At 43.9% G+C, this 19,100-nt stretch overlaps 1 protein-coding gene across 2 annotated transcripts in view; it reads left to right on the top strand.

Annotated features, from left to right (window-relative positions):
• DPF3 (double PHD fingers 3) overlaps nucleotides 1-19,100 on the top strand; it is a 183,791-nt gene that overhangs the window by 121,736 nt on the left and 42,955 nt on the right. For both annotated transcript variants that reach the window (XR_014501965.1, XM_083398927.1), the window contains exons 6-7: nucleotides 2,516-2,594; nucleotides 13,250-13,387. Coding sequence is in view for 1 of the 2 variants with exons in the window: in XM_083398927.1 (XP_083255053.1) it covers nucleotides 2,516-2,594; nucleotides 13,250-13,387 (217 nt within the window). In the remaining variant the exon portion in view is untranslated. The remainder of the gene's footprint in view (nucleotides 1-2,515; nucleotides 2,595-13,249; nucleotides 13,388-19,100) is intronic.

Raw genomic sequence — 19,100 nt, 5'->3', positions numbered from 1 at the left:
GGCTGTCTATTTGCCAGCCCCCCTGAGGCCAGCCATGAAATTATGGGAGGGTTGGGAAAGAGAGTTGAAGGCCAAGGATATATGGATTTGCAGACAGTGAGAGGGAGATTTAAAGAACATTGTCGGGCAGAAATAATGGGCAGGGCAATAAGGCCTGAAATCACAGAGTGCACATTACACACAACCTGAGAACATGAGCACACATTTTAGTGGGGAGGTATGTATATTTTGCCCATTGTGTAATGCAGGTTAGGTGTAGCTACCATTCATTATTCAGTGTCCTCAGTGCACCAAGAGCAACCATTTCTTTTTAAAAACAAAAGGAACAAGAAAAGAAATTAGAAATCAACATGCATGAATGTGCTTGGGGCATATTTTACTGAAAGCTCCAGGTTCAGACATTTTAATTTATGCATGTGCTTTGCTCTCTCCTATTTTAAACAAGGAGATTTTGAAGTGAAAACTTTGCGTGTAATGTAACGGTTGTTATAATTACTGCACTCTTAACAATGCTATAACACTTTTGGATGTGTACAAAATGCTTAATAGGGTTCATTTCTTAGAGTATCTCTTTTCACAGTGTATATCCTTTAAAAATCACATTCCCGTTTTCACTTTGTTTCCTCCTGGTCATGAGGATTATATTGTATCCCTTGTGAAGTTTTAAAAAGAGATGGCTTGCATCAAGCCCTGCCGGAGCATTGCTCCCTAGCATTGGAGAATAGAGGCGTCATTCCCTTCTCAGCTGTTTGCAGCTGCTGGCCCAATGTACTGGAGTCCAGGGACATGGGCAAGAGGGAGAAAATTAGCCTCAGAGGGCCCTGCTGGTATTGGTGTATTGTAAACAATGGGTTAAATTACACAGTGCTTGGTCTCATGTTTTGAGGAGTACACCCCCTCCCAATAATATGGCTGTCCTGAGAGAAGGGTGCCAGGTGCAATGGGTTACCATAGCAACACTAGCAAGGCCAAGTGTATGACTAGCTGAGTCCTCCCATTGGTTCAGAAAATACGCCTACATGTAGAGACAGTTTTAATAGTCTCTAGGTCATGGGTAGGCAAACTAAGGCCCGAGGGCCGGATCCGGCCCAATCACCTTCTAAATCCGGCTCACGGACGGTCCAGGAATCAGCGTGTTTTTACATGAGTAGAATGTGTTCTTTTAGTTAAAATGCATCTCTGGGTTATTTGTGGGGCCTGCCTGGTGTTTTTACATGAGTAGAATGTGTCCTTTTACAGTGGACGCTCGGGTTGTGAACATGACCCGTGTGGGAGGCACATTTGCAACCTGCAGCATTCGCAACCTGCAGTGCTGCATCTGCGCACGAGCGGGTTGCGATTCAGCACTTCTGTGCATGCACAAAGCACAATTTAGCGCTTCTGCGCATGCGTGACCGCCGAAACTTGGAAGTAACCCGTTCCAGTACTTCCTGGTTTCGCCGCGTCTGTAACCCGAGAAAACGCAACCTGAAGCGTCTGTAACCCGACGTATGACTGTATTTAAAATGCATCTCTGGTTTATTTGTGGGGCATAGGAATTCGTTCATTTCCCCCCAAAAAGATATAGTCCGGCCCTGCACAAGGTCTGAGGGACAATTGTATATGAGAAATAGATGTGACACCACTTTGGCCTGACTGCAGTATTTTAGGTGTATTGCTAATTCTTCCGCCCACTATGTATCAGGGTTAGAAAACCTTGTTCAGCCTAAGGGCTGCATTTGCTAGTGGGCCACATGTGAGGAGGTGGTAGTGTGACAGGTGTGAATTTTGTCTTTGTAGAGTAGGCTGAAGTCCAGCTGCACCAAAGTCAGAGGTTCTACACATATAGCACACCGTCCAGGCAAGCCAGAGGCCTTATCCCAGTTCAATGACACATTTCAGCCAGGCCAAAAAAGGAGAAGTGGAGGCAGGTGTGGAGCTGTGCCACTGAGTGTGTGGCCTCTGGAGGAGGCATGGCTTCCAGAGAGTCCTGAGTGCCAGATAGGAAGACCTGGAAGGCCACATGTGGCTCCTAGCTCCGAGGTTCTCCACCCTTGTGCTATAAGAACACCAGCTATCATGAATATATAGCAATTCCTCCACTAGTGTCAAAACAGGAATTCTTTTTTGCTGGAGAACAGGTCACCCTGCTATGTTTTGGTTTTGTTCACATGATTTTTGTACCTGAACAGTACTGCAGCATCAGAAAACAAAACACTGGGTATTCCACTCCGGGGTAATTTTCATGGAGCTGTGCTGAAGACACTCAAACCAGATTACAGTCATACCTCATGTTGTGTTGTTACGGACTTTCAGCTTACAAACGCGGCAAACCCGGAAGTGTTTGCTTCCGGGTTTGCCGCCCGCGCATGCGCAGAAACGATTTGCACACTTCGTGCACGTGCAGAAGAGGCACTCTAGTGGCGGACTTTTCTGGGTGCGAACGGCACCCCGAAACAGATTAATTCCGCAACTAGAGGTGCCACTGTAATGTCTGGGTGGTGGCTGTTGCATTAACATCTTGGTTTATTTCTAGGCTCGGGGTTCTGGAGGTGGCAGGCGAAGGAATGATGTTTCTTCTATGGACGACCACGATAAACCTTATGTTTGTGACAGTAAGTAGAGTCCAGACCCTCCACTCTGCTTTCAGTCTGGTGCAGCAATCAAGACATAATTCATTCCTTTCCAGAAAATGAAACACATTTCACTGCTTTAGAATTTGCTGAGCTGCCACTGCCATCACTACTTGCTGTTACTATTTTTTGAGCGAGCGAGTGAGTGAAAATGAAACCCGTGGTAAGAGACCATACCACACTTCACATCCTTCTTTCTCTTAGGTTCAGTTTCCCTCTCTGCTTCATTTGCAGACTTCTATGCCTTGGTATCTATGTCTACTGCATAAGTCACTCCCTTTTCTTTTTGTGGTTCAGATAGGGCCACGCTAAATGCTACATGGGAGATGCATGAACAGCCTCGCAGCATTCTTCTTCAAATGAAAAAATTGTTGTGGGAGGCTGCCAGTTTGAGCAGAGGTATGGTGAGGAGGGGAGAAGCAGCTGCTTCACCCACTCCATCCCAGTCACATTTTTCTTCTTCTCAAAACTAGTCCCTTGCCGCATTTCTATAGAGGTAGCCATTTTTCTCTCCCATTGTGAATTGGGGATGATTCTGGGCAGGAGGGGAAAGGGATGAAATAGCTCTTTATCCTTATGCTGTCCCTGTGCTGAAACTACCAGCCTCCTGTGGTTGCTTTCCATTAAACAAAATACACACAAACTCTGCCTGCAAACTGTTATATGCATTGCTCATTTAACACCTAGCTCAACTCTGTGGTTAGAAATAAAAAGTATCACCTGAATACTTAGGTACTTTACAGTTATGCAATTCGCTTTCCCCCAAAACTTTTTCCCCCAGTCCAAAGGCAAAATCTCATGCTGCTCTTTCTGCATCTCTCACTTGGACAGAACTGTCGTGTACACAGTGTTAGAAACTGAGATACGAAAGCTAGGAGCTAAAAGGCACTTTAAACCCAGATTATGGGTGCAACAACAGAATGTCTAGGCACATATTTTTATAACAAGAATACAAAGCTGAAAATGAATGCAGTGCAGCTAAAATATTATGTTCATTTTTTCACATGGTCTAGTCCTTCCCCTGCTTACCCCTCTAATATTCTTAAGAGGGTTTCTTCTGCCGTCTTCAGAGAGTGGCTGGAAGTGAGGAGGCAGAAAAAGGTCCCCCTTTCCTTCCACTCTGCAGTTTTAATCTGAATCTGAAATTTTAGGTGCAGTACTGTGCCCAGAGCTCATAAACTGCTCGCACTAATGAAATTCCCTGTCGCAAAATGTGCCTAGAACAATGGGAGTTTCGAACACTGCGTGCACAGTACATGACTGAGCCCTGCTTGGGTGCTCAGTTGTATCAAACCCTCCTTCTGTTCTATGACAGAGAATGTAATTGAAATAAGCCAATCAGAATGAACTTGCTTTTTGTAAGAATTCCTATGTTTGCTGTTACTGCCATTCTAACCCCTGCAAAGGCTCTGTTCATTGGCTTTTTATTGGCGCTACTGTATTGTAATTGAGGACTTTCTCCCGCCAATTTAGAAGGCACCTTAAGCCCCACACATTTAACCTAATGAAGTCCCAACCAGGTAACTTGTGTCGTAGGAGCTGTTTTTGAATAAACCAATATAGAATTCAGTCTACGGAAGTGCCTTTTATATGAATGCTTCCCTAACCTACCATGTGGTGTGACTGTTGCTCAAGGGGCTGGCCAACTAGAAAAGGAAAGTACAGAAAGGTGACAGTACAAGAAGAGCCCTGCTTGGATAAGAGCAAAGCGCTATTTAATTCAGGGTCCTAGATGTGCCCGATAACAAGATTGCTATAAGATGGAATGGTAGTGGGAGACTGGGAGCCGACTTTTTTATTTTTTATTTTTCTTATAACCAATGAAGAACCTACCAGTAAGAAGGGTGGTATGCTATGCATTCACTTTCCTCAGTCTCCTTTCAACCTCTCCCCCTCTTGCTCAGTTCAGTCTTTTCTGCCTGTCCTGTTTCCCTTGATAACATTGGCTGAACTGTCCTGATATTACGAGGGGCTTGTAGGTTAGTCTCCTCTGTGTTTCATTGACTCAGTCGCTCTGATCCTTTGATTTTGGATACTAGGATCCAGTGCTTTTTTCTGGGAGTACTCAAAGGTACACAGTACCAACACCATTTTTTTCTCCCAAATGTTAAAAGTGTAGCACTTACTGTGACAACTTCATGGTGAGTCCTGGCACCTTTTCCTTTTCTTTCTTTTTTTAAAAGCACTGCTAGGACCCATGATAAAGTTTTAAAAATTAAACTGCAAAAAATGTTGTTTGGAACAAAGGATAGGTTGGGTGAATGCTAACATGAAACTAGACTGAACACACCTTTGCAATTACTTGCTTGGTTCGGTTTTCTCTTCCTGTCCTGTTTCCATTGATAACATTGGCGGAATTGTCCTGATATTACAGGGGGAATGTGAATGTAAGTCTCCTCTGGCTTTCATTGGCTTAGTTGCTCTAATGTTATAGAAAACCTGGGCTACTCAATGGCAATCTCCTTTACTGAAGTTGAGAAGGAAGGAAGGGTGAATGAATCCATTTAATTAACAATAAATGAGGGCCTGCGTGGAAACAGATGTGAGATGGCACCATAGCTGGTTTGAATTTCTACCCTAAACTCAGCTTTCCTTTGTGGAAAATCTTCAGTTAGTGAAACATGCAGATACATTCCAAAGTTTATGCCAAGATGAGAAAACTGAACGAATGTGGCGCAGGTCAGCATACTTTGTTGGAAGTGTTCTGTGTGATATTGTGGAATCATTGTTTAATGCTTGTTACCTCCATTTTCCTCCAACCACGCCACAATAAAATTCCAAATATATTTTTTATTCCACAGTTCTTACCATATTCTCAGCCAGCACCTGAAGTTTGTTCTTTTCCTGTTTCACTCAGCAATTCCTTAGGAATAAGGAATGTTCTTAGCTTGTGGTTTCATGGCATTTAATGCTCCTGAAACTTCCGTTTGTGGGAAAATTTGCTATAGGAACACGCATTGATTAGCACAGTCCATCTATCTAAATCACTGATCAACTGACAGTCCGTGGGCAGTATCCAACCCTCCCCTCAATTTCTGGTGCCCCTTCCCTGAGAGCTTGCTTAAAGGGCACCTGTTCCATCAGACGGGAAACCAGGGCTGCAAAGGAACAATTGCTCTCAGTATTTCCTTTGCAGCCCCAATGTGCATTTGGCATTGAATGCAAGGCCCCCTGCTTTTGACAGTGATAGGATCCATTTGGAAGCTAGGGCTGCAGAGGAAAAATTGGGAGGACACTCTGAGGCTCTGGATTCCTCCATAGGAGCTTTGCTTATGCTGTGGCTGATGTCATATGACATCAGGTAAGTAACAGGTGTGTGTGGCCAGCTGAAAACAGCCTTGTGGTCTGGATTGCAAGGCCTGGCGGGTTTAATTAGCCTGAAGTCAGAGGTTCTGCTCCCCTGCTTTAGACGTTTGTTCTCACTCACTTTAGTTTGAACGAGGTGGCTATTAAATGAAGCTGAAGCCTGAAAAACTACTGAGCTCTGCAGACTAGGTATTGTCCCTGACAACTGTCCTAATAGCTTCCTCTCGGCACACAAGTGAGGTTTCTGATAATAGTCTTATATAAATAAGAAAGGTAATATTAATTATACATTCAATACCTGACAGTTGCTTGACTGTAATAGTCTTATATAAATAAGAAAGGTAGTATTAATTATACATTCTACACCTGTCAAATGGGACAGTGTGTATGATATGTATCAACATTCATGTTTTAAATATGTCTAAGTATTGCTTTGATCATTGCCCCTTACCATCCAGACCACTCATTTTTTATTTCTTTAAAAGAATAGCTGGGCTAAGATAGCTGCACCTCATCAGAATCTTTTTTAAAAAGATGTTCTATTCTTTTCCTAATTCTGCCATAATCCAGTATTTCTTAGACCTCTAATTAAATGTCTTAATTTAGAAACATTTTTATATATTCTCAAGCTTATTGACAATATTCTCAGGATGTCTAGGGTAATAATCTTTCAAAATAGTTCCTGCACAGTTTTGTGCATCTCTCCCAATGTTGATGCTTGGTAGTTAAAACAGCCAGTTGTGTAAACAAAGAATGATGCTTTTCATTGACATAATAATAATAATAATAATAATAATAATAATAATAATAATAATAAATAATTTGTTATTTGTACCCCGCCCATCTGGCTGGGTTTCCCCAGCCACTCTGGGCGGCTTCCAACAAAGATGAAAAATACACTAAATGTCACATATTAAAAACTTCCCTGAACAGGGCTGCCTTCAGATGTCTTCTGAATGTCAGGTAGTTGTTTATCGCTTTGACATCTGATGGGAGGGCGTTCCACAGGGCGGGCGCCACTACCGAGAAGGCCCTCTGCCTGGTTCCCTGTAACTTGGCCTCTCACAGTGAGGGAACTGCCAGAAGGCCCTCGGAGCTGGACCTCAGTGTCTGGGCAGAACGATGGAGGTGGAGACGCTCCTTCAGATATACTGGACCGAGGCCGTTTAGGGCTTTAAAGGTCAGCACTAACACTTTGAATTGTGCTCAGAAACGTACTAGGAGCTTATTCCACATGGTGTTGACCTGCTAACATATATTTCTGTTAGATATAGTACAACCTGACTCATTTAGTTTAAGAGGCAGAAACTGTAATGAGTTTTAAAGGCCTGCTAAAAACCCACTTGTTTAGCAGGCTTAATATTACAATTAAGAAGTATATCATTTTTATGAAATAAATAAAGTATGCACTGGTCAGTTTTATTGTTGTGAGTTTTTTTAATTGTATATATATGTATTATAGTTGTGATTTTATAGTATATCTTATGCGAACTGCTTAGAGAGTGGTATATTAAGTGCTATATAAGTAGCAATACTAAATAATGATAACAACAACTACAACTTACTGTTAGTGCCAAAGCTGCAATTTGCATGCCACCAGAGCTGCATTCAATTTGAGTTAATAGATAGTTTGCAGCATTGTAATTTCAGCTTGTTTGCCATAACCAGGATGGTTTTCCTCCAGGGCCTCAGCTCTCTCACTCAAGCCAGTTTCCATTGAGGAACAGATAGGGTGACATGACATCCAATGTTAGTTCTAAAACAGGTCCATTAAAATCAATAGTCTCAAATTCATTGATTATAATGGGTTTATACACAATACGTGAGAGAGAGAGAGAGAAAGAGAAGAGAGAAAGAGAGAGGGGGGAAAAACATTATCCACAGAGATGGCCTAAAAAGATTATAAGTACATTAACAAATATAATAATATAATTTCTAATATAAGCACAGATCATTTGTGTTCATAATAAGCTATTTTAACCTTTTTACATGCTTTAGTCTCTTCAATGGAATTTGTTATTTAATAATTTGTTATTCATGCTCACAAGCTAATACTCAGAAAGCAGTTTCGAATGGAAAAATATTTTAAATTGATAAAGACTATCAGCTTCAGCAGGGCATTTTTCCCTGGGAATTTTCTCGTTAACATGAATTCTGAGGCATCTGATCCCTAAATGCTGGCAGCTCACTGTCCCGAGTCTGAAGGAGAGCTACCACAGCATGGCACTCAGCTGCGACCTTAACCGTGCAGCATCTAAATTTAAATTGAGACTGTATTCACACATAGATCATTCCATTTCCTCAATGTTCCCTTAACTGTTACTTTCCAAATTATAGTTGAGCTTTCACAGGACGTAAACGTCACTTATGGAAAACCAATAGAATCATAGAATCATAGATTTGGAAGAGACCACAAGGGTCATCGAGTCCAAGCCCCTGCCAAGCAGGAAACACCATCAGAGCACTCCTGACATATGGTTGTCAAGCCTCTGCTTAAAGACCTCCAAAGAAGGAGACTCCACCGCACTCCTTGGCAGCAAATTCCACTGTCGAACAGCTCTTACTGTCAGGAAGTTCTTCCTAATGTTTAGGTGGAATCTTCTTTCTTGTAGTTTGGATCCATTGCTCCGTGTCCGCTTCTCTGGAGCAGCAGAAAACAACCTTTCTCCTTCCTCTATGTGACATCCTTTTATATATTTGAACATGGCTATCATATCACCCCTTAACCTCCTCTTCTCCAGGCTAAACATGCCCAGCTCCCTTAGCTGTTCCTCATAAGGCATCGTTTCCAGGCCTTTGACCATTTTGGTTGCCCTCCTCTGGACACGTTCCAGTTTGTCAGTGTCCTTCTTGAACTGTGGTGCCCAGAACTGGACACAGTACTCCAGGTGAGGTCTGACCAGAGCAGAATACAGTGGCACTATTTCTTCCCTTGATCTAGATGCTGTACTTCTATTGATGCAGCCCAGAATTGCATTGGCTTTTTTAGCTGCCGCGTCACACTGTTGGCTCATGTCAAGTTTGTGGTCAACCAAGACTCCTAGATCCTTTTCACATGTACTGCTCTCAAGCCAGGTGTCACCCATCTTGTATTTGTACCTCTCATTTTTTTTGCCCAAGTGCAATACTTTACATTTCTCCCTGTTAAAATTCATCTTGTTTGTTTTTGCCCAGTTCTCTAATCTGTCAAGGTCGTTTTGAAGTGTGATCCTGTCCTCTGGGGTGTTAGCCACCCCTCCCAGTTTGGTGTCATCTGCAAATTTGATCAGGATGCCCTTGAGTCCATCATCTAAGTCGTTGATAAAGATGTTGAATAAGACCGGGCCCAAGACAGAACCCTGTGGCACCCCACTAGTCACTCTTCTCCAGGATGAAGAGGAACCATTGATGAGCACCCTTTGGGTTCGGTCAGTCAGCCAGTTACAAATCCACTGAGTGGTAGCATAGTCAAGACCGCATTTTACCAGCTTCTTTACAAGAATATCATGGGGCACCTTGTCAAATGCCTTGCTGAAATCAAGGTAGGCTACATCCACTGCATTCCCTTCATCTACCAGGCTTGTAATTCTGTCATGACTTATTTTTCAGAAATCCATGTTGACTATTGGTGATCACAGCATTCCTTTCTAGGTGCTCACAGACTGTTTGCTTAATGATCTGCTCCAGAATCTTCCCTGGTATTGATGTCAGACTGACTGGGCGGTAATTATTAGGTGCTCACAGACTGTTTGCTTAATGATCTGCTCCAGAATCTTCCCTGGTATTGATGTCAGACTGACTGGGCGGTAATTATTTGGGTCCTCTCTTTTCCCCTTTTTGAAAATGGGGACAACATTTGCCCTCCTCCAGTCTGCCAGGACTTCGCCTGTTCTCCAGGAATTCTCAAAGATGACTGCCAGTGGTTCTGAGATCACATCTTCCAGTTCTTTTAATACTCTTGGATGCAGATCATCTGGCCCTGGAGACTTGAATACATCTAAACTAGCCAAGTATTCTTGTACTATCTCCTTAGTTATTCTGGGCTGTGTTTCCTCTGCTGAATCATTTGCTCCAAATTCTTCAGGTCGGGCATTGTTTTCTTTATCGGAGAAGACTGAGGCAAAGAAGGCATTGAGGAGTTCAGCCCTTTCTGTGTCCCCTGTTTGCATTTCACCATCTTCTCCTCTGAGTGACCCCACTGTTTCTTTGTTCTTTCTTTTGCTATGAACATACCCATAAAAGCCTTTTTTGTTGCTTTTAACCTCTCTAGCAAGCCTGAGTTCATTCTGTGCTTTAGCTTTTCTGACTTTGTGTCTACACGTGCTGGCTATTTGTTTGAATTCCTCTTTGGTGGTTTCCCCCCTTTTCCATTTTTTGTACACATCCTTTTTTAATTTTAACTCAGTTAAAAATTCTTTAGATAGCCACCCTGGCTTCTTTAGGCACCTTCCATGTTTCCGTCTCATTGGTATTGCCTGAAGTTGTGCTTTTACTATCTCCCTCTTAACAAACTCCCAGCCATCATGAACTCCCTTTCCTTTTAGTATTACTGTCCATGGGATCTCACCCAGCACTTCCCTAAGTTTTATGAAGTCGGCTTTCTTAAAGTCAAGAAATTGAGTCCTAGTATGCTTGGCTGCTCCTTTCCGCTGTATAGTAAACTTCAGAAGAGCATGATCACTCGCGCCTAATGATCCTTCCACTTCTACCCCACTAACCAGGTCATCAACATTGGTTAGGACCAGATCTAAAATGGCTGTTCCTCTTGTTGCTTCTCCCACTTTCTGGACAATGAAGTTGTCTGCAAGGCCAGTGAGGAATCTGTTTGACCTTATGCTCTTGGCTGAGTTTGACATCCAACAAATATCCGGGTAATTGAAGTCCCCCATTACTACTATCTCCCTTCCTTTTGCATGCTTGGCCATCTGTTCCAGGAAGGCATCATCTATGTCCTCCGTTTGGCTTGGGGATCTATAGTAAACTCCCACAATGAGGTCACTGTTATTCTTCTCTCCATTAATTTTGACCCAAATGCTCTCACTTTGGCTTTGAGGTTCTAAATCTTGGATCTCTTCACAGGTATACACATCCCTGACATATAACGCCACTCCTCCTCCTTTCTTGTCTGGTCTGTCTCTCTGAAATAGATTATATCCCTCCATTATTACATTCCAATCGTGGGACTTATCCCACCAGGTTTCAGTGATGCCTATTATGTCATATTTAGTTTCCTGTACCAAGAGCTCAAGCTCATCTTGTTTATTTCCCATGCTTTGCGCATTAGTGTACAGACATTGAAGTCCATTAATCATTCCCCCGTGTCTCTTATTTAAGGATTTTTTCCTCCCACCACTAGGTCTGCGTGCTGTTTGCTCCATTTGGTCTATGACATTTGGATGATCATCTTCATCAGTTGATAAACTCCTACCTTCAGGAGCACTGTCTCCCTCCCCCACATTAGTCAGTTTAAAGCCCTGCTGATGAGGTTTCTGAGATTTTTGGCAAAAACATTCCTCCCAACCGTTGTGAGGTGCAGCCCATCGCTTGCCAGAAGTCCATCTTCAAGAAACTGCAGTCCATGATCTAAGAATCCAAACCATTCCTGTTTACACCATTTGCGAAGCCAGCTGTTCACTTCCACTATTTTTCCCTCTCTCCCTGGGCCACGTCGTTCAACTGGGAGGACAGATGAGATGACAATTTGTGCATTTAATTGCTTCAATTTCCTGCCCAGAGCCTCTTAGTCTCTTTTGATCTTCTGGAGGCTATTGCTTGCAGTTCCCACATGAACCAAGAGGAAGGGGTATTTGTCAGTGGGTTTTATGATTCCTTGCAGTTGTTCAGTTACATCTTGGATCTTAGCCCCGGGGAGACAGCACACTTCCCGAGACATCTTGTCAGGCCCACAGATCACTGCTTCTGTTCCCCTCAGTAGGGAATCCCCTATCACCACTACACGCCTCCTCTTAGGTTTGGTCGGGGTTCTTCCGTGAGCTGTCCATTCCAAGGTCGCCTGCACATTCCCTGAGGACTGACTTTGCTGCTTGTCTTCATATACCTGATCGACTGTAATGAGGGAGAGATCCTCAAATGGAGTCTGCTCTTCGTCTTCCATGCTAGGGGAGAGGACCTCAAAGCGATTGTGTATTTCTAAACAATCAGAGCGAACCCTGGGCCTCCTACTTCTTTGAGTCATGTTTCTCCATATATCTGGCTCCTGTGTTGGTGAACTAGCCTCCTTCTCAGGGGAGTCTCCTGTCTCCTCCTTGGTGGAGACGGTGTGCTCTGTTGCTTCCAAGAAGAGCTCCAGCTCTCTAATTCTTTGGAGCATAGCTACACCTTCCTCCAGTTGCTGGACTTTGTCTTCTAAGAGGGCAATCAACATGCAATTGCTGCAGGTAAAGCTGCCTGCAACCTTTGGCAAGATGGCAAACATTGCGCAGGAACCGCAGGCGACTGCAGCTGTTCCCTCCCCCTCCATCTTGAGAACGTGTTGTTGGGGGTGGCTACAGCGGTCCTCCATCATAAAAAGCGTGAAGACAGGACAAATAACTCCCCCCCCAAAAAACCTAGGTCTCCCACAACAAACGTTTGAGACTAGCTCCCCTAAATTGAAAAGATGGAGCGGCGCGCGCTGCTGCCCTGCAAGCTCTGGTGCATGTTTAACACTCATTTGCATGTTAGTTGGTTGCAGAAAAAAATCTGTTTGCAGTAAAGGGATGGAATTTGGAGCAGTATACACTTCTTTCCTGCTGCTTACACAGGGGAATCATGGGGGAACAGATGCCTGCATGTGCAGAAGGGGTGTGAGCATAGAAATATTGTCCAATGACGTTTGTTGTTGTGTCACACTGCACCCACTGGTTTGAATGAAATTTAGCATGGTATGCTGGTATATTGGTCAAAAAGCCATAGTTCCATAGCACGACAGGTACTGTGGTGTGAAAGGAATGTTAGAAAATGGGATGGAAGTATTATAATCCAGAAAACTAATGCAATATTCCCCACACCTGAATACACCCTGAGATACCTTTGGGGCTGATTCTTACTCTACATTTCATTTCGTCAGCTTTGCACTGTCCAGTGGAAAACACGTTTTCCTCAGACTTTCAGTCCATGTCTGGTTGCCTCTTCTGAGTGTTTTAAAAGAAATATTTTACTTCAAACCTGACTGGAGGGACAGGTATTTTGAATGGGGGTATTTAGCCCTCAGTGAAGAGCTATCCCTCTGGTGTTATGAAATGGAAATAAACGTCTATTTGTCTGGGAAAGGCAGCAGCAGTAAGGCCACTTTAGTTGTTACTGATGTATCATCCTCTGTCTTCTGCTCTTTCTGTTTTCTCTGTTCACAGTCTGTGGAAAGCGCTACAAGAACAGGCCAGGATTGAGCTACCATTATGCTCACACCCACCTTGCTAGTGAGGAGGGGGATGACGCTCAAGAGCAGGAGACACGCTCCCCACCTGTCCACAGAAATGAAAATCACAAACGTGAGTAGAATATACATTCCCCTCCTCTTTCTGCCCACCCCCTCCTTTGTGGAATGCTCCAAATCCACCATCTATTCTTCCTGGGCTACCTTCATCCTTGCATTTCAGCAGTGGCCACAATTACTTTGCTCCTCTGTGAATTACTGGGACCTGGGCTTTTAGAGGAGCTAATCAACTGCAGCTTTCCCAGGTGCTGAGCTCAGCTAGTCAAAAAATTCAGCTCCAAACCTCACATTAACTCTGCAGCAGGGCACTTTCCATCACTGCTCCCATGGGGCGAACATGTCGAGGGAAGACAAGCGAAAGGGGGGAACCCAATCTGCCCATTGTCAATCCGTTTCACTGTGGTTTAGCTCTGAGAACAAGAAAACACACCTTTTTTATTATCTTCTATCTTTGTCTCTTTTCGTCTTGTTATTGTACAAAATTCACTGCACGTTTCCAATGTCTTTCTTATGTGACACATGATATGATCTCCATAAATATCAAGGGAGCAAGTCGGACGCAAGGGCCTAGGCCTAGATCTGATAATATTTTCTGCTCCAGAAAGCCTCTGGATGTTTCAAAAGGTAATGATGTCCCCCTCTCAACTCTTATTTGAAAGTCCTAAGACTGGTTATTGAGGGGATGCTGATTCTACTGCTGAACGAAAAGCCTGGAGACACTTAATCTCTACCGTGCTTTTAGACATATTGAGAGTCTTTTTTTATTTTAAGTGTTGTATAGCTCTTATATGAAGAAAGGCTATAGTAGAATTTATTATAACTGGGGTGAAGTTGTACTGACAGTAACATAAAATATTTGCTAGGATCAAACTATTATTAATGCTACAAAAAAATTTGGAAGTAACAAAGTGCATTCCTCTTCATAGCAGGATAAACTACCATAGCTTCTTACCAAGTTAAGGTTAGTAAGCCTCTTTTGAAGCATTGGTTACTGGTTTCTTCCTAGAGGCAGTGTGCTAAACTAGATTAGGTGACTGTTGTATTATAGTTAACTGTAGGAATATAAGATGAAGCTGATGGACTGAACCAGGTAGTCAATCTTGTCTTTCTTTTTTTTCTTTTAAAGCAGCAATTGATTGATTGATTGATTGACTGGAATATCAAAATATAGCACCTTAAAAGCAAACTACAAATATTCTCAAGGTGCCCTTTCAAATGTGCAATTCAGTTTGTCAAATAACTAAATGAGATTGTTCAGTTGTTCTTTTTAATAATTATAATTCATTTGCAACCATATCAATTCCCTCAATTCATTGCATGTATCCTTCAAGAGGATTGCATAGTAGTAGCCCATCCATTTAAACAGAGACCCCTGTGCCTTATCCAGTACTGGGGGGAAAATACACAATAAATAATCTATAACATCATGGGGGTACATAAATAAAGTAGGGCCACCGGGGGGAAAATACTATCCCCATATTTAGCATACAACTCATTCTTTTATCTCTTTATCATAAAATATGTCATTTTCAAAGTTATCAACACTGCTAGGATTTCACACCTCACTGCGTTTCTGCTAGTAGTCATATTTGATCTATTTGAATTCTTGTGGCTATCAACAAGTGGCAAACCATTTTACTGTGGGAGGACCTGAACCAATGGATTCAAGTTACAAGGGAGGAAATTCCAACTTAAACATCAAGAGTAACTTTCCAACAGCAAGAGCTGTTAGAGAGTGGCGTAGTCTCCCTTGGGAGGTAGTGGACTCTCCTTCATTGGAAGTTCTTAAGCAGAGGTGGCCACCTGTCATGTATGATCTAGCTGAGATTCCTTGTTTCATTTAATGCAGTGAGATTTTGATGTTAATTACCACAAGCTCTAGCGGCAGTAGTTATTTGTGTGCATGTTTATCCTTCTTTTATGTCCATCTTCCACCTTACTGGCCTGTGATTAAAAACATTTCACAAATTGTTCCAGGGATGGGGAAGAAAGATGCTAACGTCAACACAGCTGACATTGGGTTTTCCCCAATGTACAGAACCACCACCCTTAAGCTTGCTCCAGGAAATTAAGTCAAGTTGTTTATCACCTCTGTTACATTCTCAAGCGATGGGGATTGCTGAGCATCAAGGGTGCTACCAGACTCATTAGAAACTGATCGTGTTCCTCCTTTTGTGTCTTCCATCATACTGTGAGCCACAGCACAGTAAACAACACAAACACACTCAAAGTCTATACAATTATGTAGCAGGGGCATTTCAGGCTAGCCCTGCACCATAATTCCATGTGGCATTATGCATGCTGTTGGCAGGATGGCTCTGAGGGAAGCTGCTTGTCTTTCACCCTTCCTCACCCTTAGGCTAGGCAGTGGCTTAAAGCCATATTAATTCCTTTAACATTTGTTAATCGCTCTGAGATTTAGGTGCTTAAGAGGGAGGTTTCCCCACCCCCCTTTTCAAATGCTACTCACAGGAGGAAGAGTAGTACCAGAAGTAACACAGAAATCCTCGCAGGCATTTTCTGCTGAGAGGGGAGCCCTGACTGCTCAGTGATAGCAGTACCCCTCTTGCGTTGCAGGAAGCAGGAAGCGGCAGGATCAGGGTGGAGTGGGCTTTGCAAACCCTGCTGCTGAAAACAAGAGAAATAAGCTTGTGGCATTTCTGGTCTGGTGTAAAGGTGGAGGTTTCACAGGGGGTGGCAGGTAGGTGGAGCTGGTGAGTGAAGCGAGAAACAGTGAGCAATTATTATTATTGTTGTCACCACCATCCCACTCTAGGTGGCTTCCAGCACATATAAAAACATAATAAAACATAGTCCAAGCTACTTATATATACAAACACACACACAGTCTTTTAACCATCCTAGTTCCAAATGTTTTAGGGCTTTAACAGTGAGATCTAGGACTTTCAGTTGGGCTCAAAACTGGTCCGGCAGTTGATAAAGTAGAATAACATACTCCAAAAGACCAGCTGCTGCATGCTGTCCCATCTGAAGAAGAAGAAGGAGAGTTTGGATTTGATATCCCGCCTTTCACTCCCCTTCAGGAGTCTCAAAGCAGCTAACATTCTCCTTTCCCTCCCTCCCCCACAACAAACACTCTGTGAGGTGAGTGGGGCTGAGAGACTTCAAAGAAGTGTGACTGGCCCAAGGTCACCCAGCAGCTGCATGTGGAGGAGCGGAGACGCGAACCTGGTTCCCCAGATCATGAGACTACTGCTCTTAACCACTACACCACACTGGCTCTGAAGTGTCCATGTCCTCTTCACAAGAAATGAGACAAACCAAATGACAGCTTGTTGCCTTTGAAGGGTAGCCTGTCACAGTGCACAGACTTGCAATGGGGGCAGTTAAACACCATAGCGAGCCATATCCCATAGACCAGCAGGGTGGCATAGCTCACCTGCCTTATGAAAGCCAAGCGTCTGTCTTTTGCCTACCCTGCTTTCATCCTTTCAGTGATTTGCACTTTTCCAGCAGGAACATGGCCATTCAGGCCTGTTGCTGCTGCTATCCCTCTTTATGGTCTCTGTTCACACAGCCTTTGCCTTGAGCCCAGCTGCCCACAGCACTTAGGTGCACCATGCCATCCCCTGTCACAAGTCCCTTCCTATTTTCCATCACCTCTAGCTCCTTATCTCTTCCTTCCTTTCCCTCACATGCTGTATCTGCTGGCTCTAAGCACACTCAACTCACGCTCAGCTTTTAACCCTTTCTTAGCTTCTTGAATTGCCTGTGGCTGTGTTAACCACAGCCCCCTTTCCTCTACCTTGAGCTTTCCTTCCAGGTCTTGCTCTTCCTCTGGACCCCACTTCTGGATGGCTCTATCCACTCATAACCCACATATCCCCATAAGAAGATGCCTGAGGTGGGCCACTTCACCGGGTGTAGTGGTAGGGTTGGCTCTGAGGTTGATTCTGATGGCTTCTGCAGCTCCTTCAAAAGCCTTCTGTTCTTGGCCCAGTTCTGATAAACTTAGCTTCCATGTGAGATGGGAGGACTGAGTCTCCCCTCCCTGTTCACAATGAAAGCTTTTCTCACTTGCTGTTTATGCATGAGCATCCCACCGGCAAAGGACCTATATGCAAAAAAATCCAACTTGTATCGGCTTAAACCAAACTACAGATGCTAAATATTTTGTGCAGAGGTCCTACACCTATTGGATACCCATACCTGGATATCTGGCAGGCCTAGAGGTGTTCATGGTGGGTTGCGTCAGCAGCCACAATCTGCTCTCCCACCTTAAAAGGTAAAGGTAAAGGGACCCCTGACCATTAGGTCCAGTCGTGACCAACTCTGGGGTTACGACGCTCATCTCGCTTTATTGGCCAAGGGAGCCGGCGTACAGCTTCCGGGTCATGTGGCCAGCATGACTAAGCTGCTTCTGGCGAACCAGAACAGCGCACGGAAACGCCGTTTACCTTCCCTCCGGAGCGGTACCTATTTATCTACTTGCACTTTGACGTGCTTTCGAGCTGCTAGATTGGCAGGAGCAGGGACCGAGCAACGGGAGCTCACCCCGTTGCGGGGATTCGAAGCGCTGACCTTCTGATTGGCAAGTCCTAGGCACTGTGGTTTAACCCACAGCACCACCCGTGTCCCGTCTCCCACCTTATGCAGCAGGAAATTTATTAGAACTGGTAAAGGGTATTACAGTGGTACCTCGGGTTACATACGCTTCAGGTTACATACGGTTCAGGTTATAGACTCCGCTAACCCAGAAATTACTTCGGGTTAAGAACTTTGCTTCAGGATGAGAACAGAAATCGTGCAGCAGCGGCGCAGCAGCAGCAACAGGAGGCCCCATTAGTTAAAGTGGTGCTTCAGGTTAAGAACAGTTTCAGGTTAAGAACAGACCTCCAGAATGAATTAAGTTCTTAACCCGAGGTACCACTGTATCTGGGAACAGGATTTTACATAGTGCGCTCTTTCAGTCACTCAGACAATCTCCCGCCCCCCTGCAGCCAAAACCTGGCTTCTCTTTGAATGTCTATTTACAGCCTGAAAACCTCTCTTCTTTCACTTATCAGGATTTAATTTATGTTGCCATCCATCTTTCATGTGAATGCTAATTGTTCATATTGCTAATACGTAGTAGTTAAGTGGTGCCTTTGTACGCAGGGAGGAGGCAGGGAAAGCCAGAATGCCAGAGCCGTCTACTCCCTAAGTTGGGTGCGTGTTGTGAATCAGATCTGACAGGTCCACAAGGTCACAAGGTCTGGACTTCAAGAATCCTCTCTGTATGGCTCTTGGGAAGGGAAGTGGGGGTGTGCGTTAATCCATATGACTAATCTGCAGCCTTCTGAAATGGCCGGAAAGGCCAAACGCACGGTAAATGGCAGGCCGTGATTATTTCCTTCGCTACATGGGAAAGAAATGCAAGAAGCCCAGTTTAATGAATGCAAAACAAACCCAGAATAGGTTGTGACATGTGGGGTGGTGGAAGATAGATCATTGCCACAGTACAGGGTTCTTGCTTATTTCCTTCCTCCTAGTTCATCCATGTCTTCTGTTCAAGCATCTCTTCACAGCAGTATCTGTGGTAATAATAGGCTGGTGCGGAATCTGCCAAAATCAGATATAGATTTGCTGCCTGACGTCAACTGCTGGAAGAAAAACATTCCTTCCTCTTTCTATCCCTCACTCTGACCACTGTGGATGTCTAAAAAGTATATATCCCAAGGACTCTGGAGAAAATGTTTGTCAGGGCATCCTAATTTGAACTGACCGGCTTCCAAAAGGTCTGCTTCATAAAATAAGAGTCCAAAATG

The sequence above is a fragment of the Podarcis tiliguerta genome (genome assembly GCF_965153285.1).
Source record: "Podarcis tiliguerta genome assembly, chromosome: 1".
NCBI classification, from domain to species: domain Eukaryota; kingdom Metazoa; phylum Chordata; class Lepidosauria; order Squamata; family Lacertidae; genus Podarcis; species Podarcis tiliguerta.
This window is presented reverse-complemented; position numbering and strand designations above follow the sequence as displayed.